The sequence below is a fragment of the Peromyscus eremicus genome, chromosome 10 (assembly GCF_949786415.1).
Source record: "Peromyscus eremicus chromosome 10, PerEre_H2_v1, whole genome shotgun sequence".
Lineage (NCBI taxonomy): Eukaryota > Metazoa > Chordata > Mammalia > Rodentia > Cricetidae > Peromyscus > Peromyscus eremicus.
The window spans coordinates 96,576,341-96,593,096 of NC_081426.1; the positions used below are offsets into that span (position 1 = coordinate 96,576,341).

The following is a 16,756-nucleotide window of genomic DNA, read 5'->3' on the forward strand; positions in this document are numbered from 1 at the left end:
ATCCCTTGGAACTGGAGTTGCAGACAGTTGTGAACTACCATGTGGGTGCTGGGAAATCAAACCTGGGTGTTTTTGGTTTTGTTTGTTTTAAACCAGGATCTTAATATGTAGCCTGGGCCTGGAACTCACTATATAGATCAGGCTGGCCTCAAATTCATAGACTGTCTCTGCCTTTACCTCCTCAGTGCTGAAATTAAAAGTATGCACCACACACTTTACTATTAAGTGACAATCTTAAAGTATATAAATACATCTTTTATAAAATATATTTAAAAAACCATATTTTAGGAATATATATTAAAGAAGAAATTATTTAGACATAGTCTTATAACTTATATCCTTTATATAATTAAATTGAGTGCTAAGATACTCAGTTCATAATAGTACTTAATATCACTAAGCATCTACTGAGTGCCAATACTTATATCTATTTTTTTCCACATATATATTTCCTAGGATAATCGTATGATGTGTAGGAATCATTTCTGTTTTCACAAATAATGAAGTTGTCAGAGTGTTTATTGTCCAAACAACAGAACAGAGCCCAAACTAAACAGTTTGGGCCACTGCATGCCGGCATTGTCCATTTTATACATGTCAACATGCAAGTTCTTTTTAAATCCATTTAATTGCAATTGAACATGCTGAATTGCAGTTACTGTTTTGAACTTAGGAAATTTCAGATACTCAGGTCTCCTCCTGGCACAATGCTTTTTCATTTAACTGTGCAAAGTGGATTGGTGATTTTCTTGGCATGTTCCAAGGGCATAGCTCTGGGTCTTGCTATCAGGTGATCCTTGGACCATATAAGCAAGTTTTCCTCAAAGTCAACTTCATCAGGACAGTATATTCCAGCATATGCCTGTTGGCCTGACTGGCTGCTCCTTAAGGGCACATGTGTGGAAGTAGACATGCTTTTTTTTTTTTTTTAAAATCAGTCAGAGCTTGTTTAGCTATACTGTTACATTTAGGCATTCTCTAATTAGATACATGTTTTAAATGGAAAAATATGTATTTGAATTTTTCTAGATGATACAAATGAATCTAACATGTTTTGCTTTTTTTTTTTAGGGGTATTATTGAAGCTCGTTTTGTTTATGTATTTGTCCTTGGCATTCTGTTCACGGGTACCAAAGATTTACTTAAAGCACAAGTCATTGCAACAGACTTCAAAACCAAGACTATAGGTTTGTGGGAGATACATAGTGGATTAGTTCTTCTGGCAGCATTGCTCTTGAGACCACATAATCTTCCAGTGTTAGCATTTAGTCTCTTGATTCAGACTGTAATGACTAAGTTCATCTGGAAGCCCCTGAGACACGATGCAGCTGAGATCACTGTAATGCATTATTGGTTTGGTCAAGCATTCTTCTATTTTCAGGTAGGTTTTCATTATTATCATGGGTAGAAGGCCAGTAACTTTTTATGTCACGTATCTTTTAGTTTTTCTTTCTGAAAATGTTGTAAGATGGAAAGTTACATGTGTTCAGTGTAAGAACTGAAAATGTATGGAAAATTATACTTAAATCTTATGTGGATTTTATTAGATAAAGTACAGTTTGTCATTTAAAAAAGGCATGCTTGACCAGGTATAGTGGTGCATGCCTTTAATTCTAGCATTGGGAAGGCAGAGGCAGGCAGATCTCTGTTAGTTGGAAGCCAACCAGAGGTACACAGTGAGACCTTGTCTCAAAAAAAAAAACAAAACAAAACAAAACAAAAAGACATGCTCTATGTGGATGCATCTAGATATCCATAAGACAATTGGTTGTTGCTTTGCAGGAAGGATTAGATAGGAATTGATTTATTATAAACAGTAAAGGAAACATTAAGTCTTTTATGTGTTTTGTTTTAGGAATGTAGTAATTATACTTCATGTACTTTTGTCCCTGGTATCAAGGCTTTCCACACTGGGAACCATTGGGTGTCTCCACAGTTATTATTCCTCTAAGGCCTGGAGGATCATAGTACTTATTCCTTTTATTTAAAAATCCATTATCCAAAACCCAAGCCTGCCTTAGTTTTGTTGTGTAGAATGATATCTGGGCAGATAGTGGGCCATAGAAGGGTCTAGTTCCTCCCAGCAACCCCAGGGAGGATAAATTATACATATATATATATAAATCTTACTGTAGATTCCTTCACAACTCCACCTCACCTCTTCTATGTGTACTGGCCTCTCCTCTTTATCTATCTTGTTCTGGTAGGTCAGTCTCCTCCCTGTTCCTATCTTGTTCTTAGTTTCATATGTCCCCAGCGTTACCCATGAATCAGCTCTAGGTTGTATAGCTTGCCTTTTTTTGTCCTTTTGTCACCAAAGGCCAAGAGTGGTTGCATTAAATTTTAAGAATCTATAGTTCTTAAGTACTGTGACCAGATCAAGACCAGCCCTGTGCTTAGTTTGCTGTGGTGATCTAGCCCTCCTGACTCTTTCTACCTTGGTCTCCCCCATGGATCAGTAGGGCTCACCCATAATAGACTCAAGACCTGTGAATAGCTTGGGCACAGGGATATAATTAGTAGAATGTAGATAGTCACCAGCCTGTATACTGTGTGGCATGAATCCCCATGTCCCATGTAGCATTTCAGCAGGTCTGGGCTATAGCTAACCTCTTGGCTGCAGTATAAAAGTGGTTTACTAACAATTACCAGTATGGCAGTATCCAGGAGATGTGTTCTGTGGGCCTCTGAGGACCACATACACCATCCTCAAGCAGAGGTCCTCAAGGAAAGGTCCATGTATTTGTCTTGAGAGCAGTCAATATGTCTGGAGGAAGGTGTGAGATTTCTGTGGTCAGTCAGAAGATTGAATTATGCAAAATTCTTCAAATGATTCATTCTTTATAGGTAATTTTCTACTACTTTCTGGGTCTAGAGAAACAGGACCCGTCCAGAGGCAGCCCAGTGACCTAAGTAGTAGCCAGATGACTGGCTATGATCAATGCCTCCTGATCCTCTGATCATGTATCCATGCTCACATGTGGAAAGAGCAACCTTATTCTTTTGTGTTCCAGGGTAACTCAAACAACATTGCCACCATTGACATTTCAGCAGGCTTTGTGGGCTTAGATACCTACATGGAAGTTCCAGCCACATTCCTCACAGTGTTTGGAACATATGTGGGGCCTGTGCTCTGGGCCAGCCACCTTGTGCACTTCCTGAGCTCAGAAGAAAGCAAGTAAGGCACTTACTTTGTCTTTCAGAACAAATGTGATTTCAGATTGTCAGTTTTTAAGAATAATAACATTATTTTATATACAAGGCATCTGAACTCCAAAAGTTAGAGAATCCTTTTATTGATTTTCTTTTCCTTAAATAAGAAATGTAGTTCATGAACCAAAGGTCTCAGTCAGGTATAAGGGACTCCGTTGATCAGGTTTCATTTTTCAGTTCAAACCACACAAGAAGAAAAAAACCATAAAGAAAGCCGTGTAGCAAAACCAGACAAGGAGCAAAGCCAGATACCACTGGCAAAGTTAAGAAATGTGCAGTCACTGAGGTCAGCAGGAAGAGATGATCACTGACGTCAGCAGCAGATGTCCCATGGCAAGAGACACTCTTGTAATCACAGTCAGGAATTGGGAATAGGGACTGGGAAACTCTATACTCAGCTCTGAGCCACTTAATGTTTTCGTGCTCATTCTTCCATTCTGAGGGCAGGGAGACAAAAGACATGGGCTCTTGCCCTCCAAAAACCCTTTTGGCGATTCAGGAAGAATACGCTAGGAGGAGTTGCTGGCTGTACAGGTTTTGAGTCAGTCAGTCACCATCTGCCTGAGCCAGTCTAGGCTCTTATGCCCTCCAGCAGCATGGAGGCCCTTCCCAGGATCCAGCTTGCTCAAGGTTGCCACTGTTGGGGTATATATAGCTCTTCAGGCTTGCTCAACACGCTCCAACCTGTCCCTGCCATTTTCTCTACAGTATCCTACTATTTCATTTTTGCTTCAGTTGTTGGTTTGTGTGTTGTTCCTCTCTGAAAGAAGGCTTCATGAGAGGCTCAGAGTTGTCTAGATGTTCACAGCCACTGCTAGTAGCCGTCTATTCTTGGACCCAGCTGTGCCTGTTTACTTCTTAATGTGCCTAATCATAGAAAGCTAGCCTCTTTCTGTGACACTGGATCAGCCTCTCACACACTGGATGGGCGTATCTCTATCAGCCAGAACCTCTTCTGTCTTACTGTGATTGGAGGTCCCAGTCTTTTCATGTCCCGTGTCCTAGGCTTAGAGGTGAAGTTGGGGCTTTCAAGTCCCCAGTCCCTCTTCCTGCTTGTGATTAGAAGAGCGACTCTTGCTGTGGTGACGGTCAGGGGTGACTCCTCTTGGGATGTCTCCATGCTTCTCCTGCTTACCAGTGACCTGCAGGCTACATACCCTTGTTCCTGCTGGTGTCATCTATGGTTCTGCTTCTCCTCTGGCTTTATTCCTTGGCTTCTTTCATGGGTTTGTCCTCAGTCCATCTTGTCTACTTACTTCCTAGACCAGCTCTGAGATCTCCAAGTTCATGTCCATGGCCCAGGCTCTCTTCTTGGCTCTAGACTCATTTCTGACCTCCTGTTGGCACCTCCATTGAGGGACCCAGATAGCACTGAGCTCAGCAAGCCCAAGACTAAAATGACCCACTGCATTTCCCTCAGGTACTGGTGCTCAAGCATTAGTTATTAGCTCAAACTTAACTACAGAAAGCTCTCAAAAGCTGGATGAGAAACTGGTGGCCTTAGCCAGAAAGAAAAGCATCCTCCTCTGCAAACCACATTTGGGTTGTGGAGAGAAACAGAACCTTCCATAAGCTGATACTTTGCTATCAGGGGAGATAACAATTTTTAGTCAAACTGTAAATTTCCTAAGGACAAGGAATGCCTGAACTGTAGATGTTCCATGCCTGCACTTTGATGCAGTCTGTAGAAAGTTCATCTTAAATTATACAACCCACACATGAGGCTGTTTGGGCCAGAATCTGGAAGTTGTGGTTGATGGGGACTGCCTGCTTGCAATGGTGCTGAAATCCAGTGCAGTGTTATAGGAGCAATATGCACAATATTCTCCATGGATAATTCTAAGAACTGTTCCACAAGGCAGTGCCATGTGGAAACCCACTGTAATATGGGCTTACATGTCAGCTAAGAAAGAAGATCCATTTGGTAGATCATTGCTTCAGCACAGATGTCCTGTCTATGCCCTAGACAGGGGCAGCCAAAGCCCTTTATCCACAAGGCTTATGTTGAGTATGTACTTTTTGGTACACTGGTGCACTGTTCATGAGGCATTTGCAGTCACTTGGGCCGGGTACCAAGTGGGAACTAGCAGTTCAAGCATGGGGGTAAAACAGAGGAAGTACTGGGGCCATCTGCATGGAAGGGGTCAAGTGTGATGTAACAGTTGGGGAACTGAACAGGAGAAAATGTGCCAAGACCAAGATGAGAAGCCAGTGAAGACTGAGGTGATGTTGTGGAAGAGAGGTTAGCTTAAGCTGTCCACCCGTAACACCATTTGAGAAAACGAGGGATCTGGTGCTCAGAGCAGTTTTGTCTTTTGGCCACTGAGGTGCTGTACTGGATAAGGAGCATGGAAACAGATGTTTTGGGAGAATGTCCTAAAGTGGCACCTGGTGGAGCTGCTGATCAACAGGACAGAACGTGCCTTACAGAACACACTCACCCAGGTACACTCAATGCACAAATAACAATGTGCACACACTTGCCAATGTCTTGCTGCTCATGTTCTACATTCAGGCACATCATTCCCGAGATAGAAACCACTCCTTTTGCTTTTAAACCATCAATACAAGCATTGCATAAGTATAAATAAAAATTCTCATGAATCTGTGATAATCCCAGATTTATAAATTCCATGGTCCCAGCTTCTACATCGCATCCATAGCCTCTGATTATTGTGAAAGGACCTGTATGCATCCTACAAATCCTCAAAGGTCAGGTTTTCCTGGGTCTACCACAAGCTCCGTCTTTGCTGTCTCACCTATAATCCTGTTAGGAGCTATGTCTTGTCTGTCTGTGGCCTTTCTGACATGTTCAGTTCACATTACTGCCTGGTTTTTCTGGAGCATGCCCTCCCCTGCCCCCCGGTCACAAGACAACTTTCACTGTGCACACATCCAAGTGATCCCTGTAGGATACGAAGATAGAGACAGTGACTTTTAGTATGTATGGTAACTGACATACCTCCGCAGGAAGTGGGGCTCCTGTGGTTTAGAAGTGTTTAGACACATTTCTAGGAGCTTGCGGGGCAGATGTTGCCCTTCTCATTAAATTAACTGTTTTTGTTCTTCACAGAAATGCTTGTGCTCTATTTTATATTTATTAGGTTTTACCTCTCCTTTTTAAAAGAAATTTCCTAGCCTTAATTCTTTTATTACATTTATTTGTTTGGTGTGTGTGTGTGTGTGTGTGTGTGTGTGTGTGTGTGTGTGTGCGCGCGCGCGTGTGTGTATGTGAGATTCACTTTAGATGTGCGTGCGTGTGTGTGTTTGTGTGTGTGTGTGTGTGTGTGTGTGTGTGTGTGATTCACTTTAGGTCAGGAGACAACTTGTTGGTTTATTTTCCCGTTAGTTTTCTTCTTCTTCCATGCGGATCCTAGGGATTGAACTCAGATAGTCAGGCTTAGCAGCACGTGCCGTTCTACCCACAGAGCCATCTCACCAGCCTAGTTTTACCTTTCCTTGTACACCTGTAGGATGTTATCACTGTGTCCAGTGACCCAACAAGTACACGGAAGAGAGATTGTGTATGCTCTAGTCCAGAAGCGAGAATATTCATTGTTATTTTCAAAGTAGAAATGAAGTGTCCTGTGGCCTGCCCTGACGTGTGTTTTCTGTTTTGTTGATAGTGGTTCAGCACTGAGCCGCGCTTGCTTCTGCTATGCCCTGATCTGTTCCGTCCCAGTTGCCGCATACATTGTTCTGGTGACATCTCTGCGCTATCACTTATTCATATGGAGTGTATTTTCTCCAAAGCTTCTCTATGAAGGAATGCATCTGCTCATCACGGCTGCCCTTTGTGCAGTATTCACTGCCACAGACCAGACGCGCCACACAAGGGCGTAGGTGGAGACAGATACTTGGAGCTGATGTACTTTTCAGTCACTGTTTGCATCATGGATTTGAATGTCGAAACTGCCTCTATTCGAGGTCATTCTGGGGGTGGGGGGAGATGTGAAGCCTATGAAATTAGTGGATAACTTAATTTTACTTGGATTGAAATTAAATAGTAGATTAATAAAAGACCACTTTAAATATTTAAGTATCAAATTTTCCCTATCTACAGTCACTCTGAGATTTTAATTTTGTCTGGGTGAGTTTATATGTTTAAATTGATGGAAACAAAGTTCTGGGCTTTATCAGTATATATGTTAATCTCGGAGAGCCCAGGAGCCCTGTGCGAAAAGGTGTGCCTGCTACAGGGGCTGCATCAAAGATCTCACACTCCTAAGAGCTCTTAATCCAGAGGTCCCCAAAATGTTTCAGTTTATGTGGATTATGTTTATCAATGTTGATAGCATTTGAAATGAAAACTAATCATTTCAAGACATTATTTATTTAAAAATGGTCTGTTGGTGGACAAGGTGGAACACACTTACATAATACCAGTACTGAAGAAGGCAAAATCAAGAATACTATGATTTCCAGACTGCTTGGGCTACATAGGAAGACCTTGTCCTAACTCCCACCTCCAAAAAAAACTACTGCACATTAATATAACAAAATAACTATTTTCCAAAAAACATTTAATGAGAAAAATAGCATTGTTTTTACGTTTTTGCAGATGTCTTAAATGACTCACTCAATTGAAGATAGTTGGAATCTACATTTGATCTGTTGTGATTTATGTTTGAAAAATAAGAAAACCAACCTCACTCAAACCTGTGGTTGGAAAAGTGTGGCATATACTGCCTCTTCTCGTCAGCTTAAATATTGTGCTTTGATACCAAACAAAAATTGGCAAGTGGTATATAGGGTTTTATTGATTGTTGTTGTTATTTGAGACAGAATCTCTGTAGCCTAAGTTGGCCTCAAATTTTTGATCCTGCCTCAGCCTCCCAAGTGTTAGGATTACATGTGTGCATTACTGTACCTGGTTGCAGATGTTAGCTCTTCCAAGTTAGTTGGACTAAAATGGAGGAAGGGAGGTTGTCTGTGTGTGCAGGTTAAACTGATGGTCTGGCTAGGGTCTTCTTTTTCACAGTTTAAACATCTTTCAGTCATGTCATATTTAGCAGGCCTATCTTGAGCTGGTAGAATTGTTTCTATATCACCGTGGACCTGCTGACACAAAACTGACCTGCCAGGCAAGATATGCCTCTAATACAGTAGTGGCATAGATGGTGGCAACAACCACTTTATGATTGGACATGAAGCCTCTTCTACATCATATGAACCTGGTCAAAAGCCAGAAAGGTCATAGGCTCTACGAGAAAACCTACTAGTGTTTTGCAAGATGGAGATGTTATCACACTGTCTTTTAAATATTTATGTTTAAAATTAGGGCTGCTGTCAACCTTGGTCAGAGAAGCTACAATTTTTGCAGTGGGCAGTGGTTAATGCAGAGACTTATCACTGGTCAAAATGTGGAGGATAATTGATTGTTGAATGCTCAGTCCTAAGTGGACCATCTGTAACACACACACACACACACACACACACACACACACACACACACACACACACACACATGCTCGCACCAAGAATCAAGTAACATTGTGGAAGAGCAAACAGAAGGAATGCAAGGGTTGGAGAACGGGAAAGGGTGTTGTGAAACTCCATATTCTGCAAAGGACATAGCTGTTGCACTCAGGAACCATAGCAGTTGTGGTTACCCACCCAAGACCTGCACAAGATTGAGGTCCTTGACATTCTCACATGGATAGGGAAGGAGCACTTGAGGTACCACCCTTAGCTGAGGAGCTATTGTCAATTAGTGGGTACTGGAGGAGAAGTCATTCTTCTTCAGAGATATAGCTACTGATAAGTTGCCCATGATCTGGTAAATAACCACATATACATATAAGCAACCCTAATTAAACTCTGTGTTATTAGGGAAAACATACAGAACAGAGGAGGATGTCTTGAGAAGAAGAGTTCCAGAGGAAGTAGGGGGAGTATAAGAGAGGGGCAGAGGATAAAAATGATCAAAATATGTTATATAGATGTATGAAATTATTAAAGACTAAATACAGTATTTTAAAAGGGTAAGTTGGGGTAAGTGTGTATATATACTAAAGTATATATAATATAGCTTGTAAGTATAAAAGGGAAAAGAAAAATCCACAGTATATTTGCTTTTATAAAAAATTTTATTATAGTTTCACTATCTATTTTCTAGAGGAAACAATATGATTTTTTGTTGTTTACACATTAAAATTTCATAGATGCTTCAATAAAAAGACTGCATAACACCATGACATTTACTTTTGTGGGTTTTTTGTTTGTTTGGTTGGTTGGTTTTTGGTTTTTTTGCGGGTTGTTTTTTTTTTTTTTTTTTTTTTTTTGGCAGATGTTAGGGATCAAACTCAAGACCTTGCCCATGCTAAGTTAGCAGCAAGACCTGAAGCCAGGCTTTTATGGGCAAGGCCTCCATGAACAATGAGATAACTGGAGAATTGGAGAAGGCTTATCCAGTTTGCCTCAGTTAAGCATAGCTATTCTGATATGTTCAGTGTCTAAACCCACTTTTTAATTGTTAGGTCCTTCAAGATCAGCTTTCCTAAAAGATCCATGTATTCAACTAACTTCTTTAAGTTTTTCTATACCCTGGTATTTTAGAAAGGATAGGGCATGGATATCTCCTTGTGGGCCCAATAGACTCCTCTCCCTTTCCAAATCAGGTTGGCTTTCTCCTCCTTCTTTGATGCTTGGGACCCTTGCATTTTTCTCATATTTCTGCTTCTTTTTCATTTTTTTACCTAACCCAAGGCTTTTGGAAATAGTAGCAGAGAAGTTCATTTTTAGGTAGGAGGAAGAGGTAGGTGAAAAAATACAAATAGTTTTGTTTTCTTTCTTATTCTTTCAGTGTAGTGAAAAGGAAACATAAACGCATCTCAGTTGTCCCTTCATGTACATCATGAATGCACTATACACTCTTTTTAATCTTGTGAACAGTGGTGTATAAAATAATTCTGAAGCTGGGTGTGGTGATATATGTCTGTAATACCAGCACTTGAGAGATTGAGGTAGAATGATAAAAAGTTTTGCTTGTTTGTTTGCTTTTTAATACATTTTATTATTTTTTAAATTACATGTAGCTTGTGGGTTTGTGCATGCGAGTGTACATACCTGGAGAGGCCAGATGGTGTTGGGTCCATTGGAGCTGGACTTACAGAAGGTTTTGAGCCACCTGATGTGAGTGCTGGGAATTGAACTCAGATCCCCTGAGCCATGTCTTCAGCCCTGATAAAAAGTTATTTTCTTCTCTTTTTTGAGACAAGGTCTCTCTATGTAGCCTTAGCTCACCTGGAACTTGCTATGTAGACTAGGCTGGCCTCAAACTCCTAGTCAGAAGCTCATCTTTACTATTACAATTCCTGGAAACCAGGTGTTATTAACTGTTTGTGATAAGGGGTGGTGATGGCGTGTGTGTTGGTGGGGGGATGCAGAATTACGCCTATTTGTCATGAAATTTACTGTAAAACTGGGCTAAAGATTTTTTTTAACTCATTAATCTAAACAGATAAAATACAAAATTTAGAGAGAATTCAGTATTTAATCTTTAAGCTATGCTTTCATAGTACAGTTTAATTACTTTCTTAGCCTATAAAATAATGGTTTCCATTATGACATTTCTATCGATGTGTATCATTGTGCTTCCCTCCTTTGCTCTTCTTTGCTCCATCCCCCTCTCCTGTTGGTTCATTTCCTTACCCCAAAATAGTTTTTCTTCTTTCATGTCAACCAAAATAACTTAAAATACAGGTCTTAACAAATGGGGTCCCACTTAACTCTCCAACATAACAGGCTATTGCCATTGCTGTTAGTTATCACTTGGAACCTTATGGTAAGATCCCGTTGCTGATGACACCACATACTTGAGTCATAAACACTGAGAAACCTGAAGGCTTTGTCTCTGCTGACCAGCTTTCATAGTGCTGGTAGACGCTATGCATTTTATCAGAGGAGAAAAGCCATCAGTCTCACCCAGCTGTGAACCCTGAAAGCCACAGTCATGACTAGTCTGGCAGATAGGCCCTGGCGCAAGAGTGGCACGGGTGTTCCCGGAGTAACCAGCCGTTTTCTGAATGGATCTAAGGTGTGCTCCATAAGACTAAACCCATACCCGGTGCCATTGATGAGGCCTAGAACTTGTGGCTAAACAGGTCATGGTCTTTAAGGGAGAACTTACTATTATTATTCTGCTAAATAGACATAGGGTTAAAATAACTCCTGATAACGTATTGTAGATCAGTGCATCTCTCAATAGTCATCGGAGAAGCTGCTTGTGGTAGATGGCAATTAACACAGAAACCCAAAACTGGTCAGCATGCAGAGACTAAGACTGCAGAATGCTCAGCCCTAAATGGAACATCTGCATCACACCCCTCTCCCCAAAGGTCAGGGATCTTCATGAAATAGGGAGTGGGAGACTTTTGTTAGCTCAAGCCAGATGAAATCCAAACATGGAGAAGGTGGGCCCCAAGTCCCACCAGTAGCTGAGGGTTGAGGGCCCGTTGGCATTTGATAACTGCTGGGAGAGGGAGAGTCAACTTACTTTACCTACCAAGTCACCCCTGGTAGGTCATCCATACTTCAGAGCAGGACCCACTCCCAAGAGTAGTTGGGAAACACAAATTCAATAGGTTTTTATAAGAGCAGGGCAGGGGGAGGGGAACAAAACATGAAGTTGTGTGGGAAGGGAGGTAAGTGTGGATCTGAGAGGAGCTGGGGTGGATATAATCAAAATACATAGTATGAAGTTTTCAGGGCTGGAGAGATGGCTCAGTGGTTAAAGACCTGAGTTCAATACCCTGCACCCACATGGAAGTTTATAACTGCCTATAATTCCAGACCCAGAGGATCTGATGCACTCTTCTGGCCTTTGTGGGCACAGCATTCATGTGGTGCACAGACATGCATGCAAGCAAAACACCCATACACATAAAAAATAAAAATAAAATTTCAAAGACTTAAACTATGATTATTTCAGTGTTTTGAGACAAGGTTTCTCTGTGTAGCCTTCTAAAACTCACTATGTAGACCAGGCTGACCTTGAACTCATAGAAATCCACCTGCCTCTGCCTCTTCAGTGCTGGGATTCAAGGTGTGAGCCACCACTGCCCAGCTTAAAATATTACTTTTTAAAAAAATCAGGCCTTGGACATTTTTTCATGAGTATCATCGCTAGAGAGTAAATTGTACCTTTTCATTATTCTGTTATTATAAATAAAGGAACGGAGGGAAGCACTCCCCTGCAAGCACGAGGACTGAGTTTGACCCTCACAATCCACGTAAAAACATTTGGCATGGTGGTCAGGTTGGCATTCCCACTGGGGCGGAGCAGACCAGATCTCTGCGGCTGCCTTGAAAGTCAGTGCAGCCTAATCGAGCTTCAGGCCAATGTAAGACCCTGTCTCAAAGGAGGTAGGCAGCCTGCCGAAGATTCATCTCTGATTTCCACTTCATAAACACGTGTCTATATGCACCTGAACCACAGGAACATACACATACGCATACATAAAAAACATGGATAGGACTCGATATCTGTTCTTTTTCATTATTTTTCTAGACAGGGTTTCTCTGTGTAGCCCAGGCTGTACTGGAACTCACTTTGTAGACCAGGCTGGCCTCAAATTCAGAGATCTGCCTGCCTCTGCCTCCCTAGTGCTGGGATCAAAGGGGTGTGCCACCATGCTTGGCTCAATACTTATTTCTGATTAACAACAATCATGATAAAACTCAGCAAGCTAAAGTCAGAAGAAACTTCTTTATTTTATTTAAATGTGTCCACTGAGAATCCCAGCAAATCTGTCGTGACCACTAACCTCAGAGACCTTGGACCTGCATTCACTTACCTTCTCTGCTCAGGTGTGTATAGATCCTAGCAAGAGCAGTGAGACCAGAAGACACATTGAGGCTTTGAAAGTCATGAAAGTCAAGAATTATCACTACTCGTAGGTGATAGGGAAATAGATTACTAAAAAGAAATTCAAGGCTGCTTACAAAAATCAGCACATCGGGTCATTAATAGTCTTCAAACCAGCACCAAGAAAATATAAAATGTAAATGATGATCTAAGTAACTGCAGGTGGATCCATGGAAAGATGGGGAATTTGAATTGTCTAGAAAGCATTCTACTCACAAAAGCTTAAAGCCCACTCAGTTCCAGGCTGTCGAGGTGGAGCACCATCAAGTCTAAGACAGTCTCATCCATATAGGGATGTTCCAGGAGCACTAAGAACACTTGAAAGTAGAATATTGGATTTCATTGGCAAAAAGTATGGAATGAACATGGAAAACGGTGCTATGAACAGCTTAGAAATAGTATTTTTAATAAACGTTACAAGGTCACAAATGACACATTTATATCTACAGATGCAGATACACATGTGGAATATTAAGATGTGTTACATTTGTTTCTGCTGTGGAACATTTGTTTTAATGATTCAAAGATGTGCTGCATTCTTTTATGTTGTATTTGTTTAACTCTGAAGCTGTGTTACTGTGCCTGTCTAAAACACCTGATCGGTCTAAGAAAGAGCTAAATGACCAAGGTACGAGAAAGGATAGGTGGAACTGGCAGGCAGAGAGAATAAATAGAAGGAGAAATTTGGGAAGCAAGAGAGATCAAGGAGCAGGGCTGGAGAGATGACTCAGAGGTTAAGAGCACTGGCTGTTTTTCCAGAGGTCCTGAGTTCAATTCCCAGCAACCACGTGGCGACTCACAACCATCTGTAATGAGATCTGGTGCCCTCTTCTGGCCTGCAAGGATACATGCAGACAGAACACTGTATACAACAGAAAGGAAACTTTAAAAAGAGAGAGAGAGAAAGATCAAGGAGCAAGAAAAGAAGAGGCCAACCACCCAGCCATACAGCCAGCCATGGAGATTACAGAAATAAGAAAAAGAAAAAGCCCAGAGGCAAAAGGTAAATGAGACAATTTAAGTTAAGGAAAGCTGGCAAGAAACAAGCCAAGCTAAGGTCAGGCATTTATAAGAAAGAATAAGCCTCTGTATATTTTTTTGGGAGGTGGGTGGTGGGTTCACCAAAAGAGTAAAGAGTAAAAATAACCAACAACACACATAGGCATATAATAGTGAAGGATAAAATAAGAGGTGTGCTCACATTATAAAAAAAAATAAATTCCTAAATGGATTAAAGACCTAAATACAAAACAAAACAAAACAACGAAAACAATTTCACAAGAAAGGAAGCTTCAGGATCAAGAGAATTTAAGAACAAAACAGGAAGCACAGTCTTTAAAGAAAAGATTAACAAATGTAATTCATTTTTTGCCAAATAAAAAGACAGCTGTGCCTATAACAAAATATCTGCAAACCCTAGGGTAATGTTGGGTATCCCAGTGCAGACATGTTGAAGAATGGGATGTTAAGAGGGGATAAAGTCATGAGAACTAATCCTAACCCTAAGACTTCATTTCAGGAATGAGTTGTTGAGATTGTTTATCACAGCATGGGTTAGTTATTTCAGATGGGTTAGTTATTGCAAGGTTGAGTTAATTATAAGGTGTGTGTTTTACTTATTTTAGGATGTGAATGAATTATGACAGGGCATGGGTTATTACAGAATCGCTTAGTTATGGGATAAGTTGGTCGTTATATGGTAGGTGAGTTCTTGCAGGAATGAGTTGCTGATAACAGCAAATTGTCCTCTTGTTGGCTTGCCTTTCTTCCCTCTACCATAGAATGAAACAGCATGAAGCCCCTCTCCAGTAGCTGCTACCTTGATCTGGGATTTTCCAGGCTCCAGAACCATGGGTTAATTGATCTATGAAGCACCCCACCCCAAGTATTCTATTACAGTAACAGGAAATAGACTGACAAGTGGTATCTAGAATGTGCAATGAACCTGTGGTGGTTTGAATGATAAATGGGCTCATATATTTGAATACTTGGAAGGCTATGGAACCTTTAGAAGGCAGAGCCTTTCTGGAGGAAGCATGTCACTGAAGGCCAAATTTTAGGCGCTCTCTCTCTCTCTCTCTCTCTCTCTCTCTCTCTCTCCCCCCCCCCCGTCTTCCCCTTCCCCTCTCCCCCTCTCTTCCTGTGTGCATATAAAATATGATCAGCCAGCTGTCTACTCTCACTACCACACCATGCCTCTGCCATTGTGGACTCTAGCCCTCTGGTACTGTAAGCCAAAATAAACTCTTCCTTAAGTTGTTTTTTGGTTGTGATTTTTTTTTAAATTACAGCAACAAAAAAGATGTAATTAATATAGCAACTTCTGTAACTAATACAGAAGTCTTATTTATCAAGTGGAAAAAACCAAATTTTTGAAAGCTAGAAAAAGAGCATAAAATACACTAAATGCTCAGTAAAGACACTAACAATTACAGAATGAAAGTGAGGACAAGATACCACTTCACAACATCAAAAAAAAAAATGGCAAAATTGCTGAGACCAGGAACACCAGCGACCGAGAGAATTAGGAAATACCCTTTTCCGTGTCTCTATGTGGGAAGCTTCACTGGGCACAGCAATCCTGCAGTATCAGTATTGGTTCCTGCAGGAACCAAATCGTACACACCCTGACCCTCAACCCAGATGTGGCCCAGGAGAAAGCTTGACTGTAAGCAAGACCATGAACAGGAATCTTGGTGTTTACTGTTGCCATGACAAAATACCTAAAACTGGGTATTTTATGCATGAAAATAATTTGCTCAAATTTTTGCAGATCCAAGAGCATGGTACTAATGTGATATTTTGCTTGTGCTCTACCAAATAAAGCCTGCCTGAAGATCAGAGGGTGGAGCTAGCCATTAGCTAACCATAGAGGTCTGGAGGTCTATATAGACAACAGACAGGAAGTCATATGGCTGGGTGGAAAGAGGAAGTGATAAGGTGGGATGGAGACAGGAGTTCACCCCCTTTTTGATCTGAGGAGTCATGGAAGAGGTGACTGGCTGGGTCTGTTACTTCTCTGATCTTTCAGCATTTATCCTGATATCTGACTGGGTTTTTAATTATTAAGACCAATTAGAATTCGTGCTACAAATGTCACCCACCATTGGGCATGGATCCACATAGATCTGAGAAAGCTTAAAAAAAGATTCTAAATGCACAGAAATGGAGCCACACTGAGCTTCCTAGTCTCACAGTTGCGTGCCAGCAGCCCAGCAGAGACCTGTCTTCCGGTGACTGCCCTCGAGATGGAGGGGGCCGCCAGTCACCATGAGCTAAGCAGTGTGGTGGGTTTCTACAGCAGTCTTTCTCACAGACCGTGGTACAGAGAGGATTCTCCTGGCCACTGCCTGCATGCTTAAACTATCAGGACAAGCTCTGGTAGTATGCTACATGGTGGACTTAGCTTTTGCTCAGATGGATAAAAAGGCTAAAAGATACATAGTAAAAAGAGGTCTAAACAACAACAACAAAACTTCTAAACAGGTTCCAAAGTGTTTTAGAGGTTCCACTGTGTTTTACAATGTGCATAGGCTTAAGAAAGAAATAAGGCTGGGCGGTGGTGGCACACGTCTTTAATCCCAGCACTCGGGAGGCAGAGCCAGGCGGATCTCTGTGAGTTCGTCGAGGCCAGCCTGGGCTACAGAGTGAGTTCCAGGAAAGGCGCAAAGCTAC

The 16,756-nt window shown here is 41.3% G+C and overlaps 1 protein-coding gene across 2 annotated transcripts in view; it reads left to right on the plus strand.

Annotated features, from left to right (window-relative positions):
* Pigg (phosphatidylinositol glycan anchor biosynthesis class G) overlaps nucleotides 1–7,252 on the plus strand; it is a 33,708-nt gene extending 26,456 nt beyond the window's left edge. The window contains exons 11-13 of one of the 2 annotated variants that reach the window (XM_059274944.1): nucleotides 1,072–1,381; nucleotides 3,015–3,178; nucleotides 6,840–7,252. In XM_059274944.1, coding sequence (XP_059130927.1) covers nucleotides 1,072–1,381; nucleotides 3,015–3,178; nucleotides 6,840–7,056 — 691 coding nt within the window. In that variant the 3' untranslated portion in view covers nucleotides 7,057–7,252. The remainder of the gene's footprint in view (nucleotides 1–1,071; nucleotides 1,382–3,014; nucleotides 3,179–6,839) is intronic. The other variant, XM_059274945.1, reaches the window with a different exon arrangement.
* Nucleotides 7,253–16,756: the final 9,504 nt, after the last annotated feature.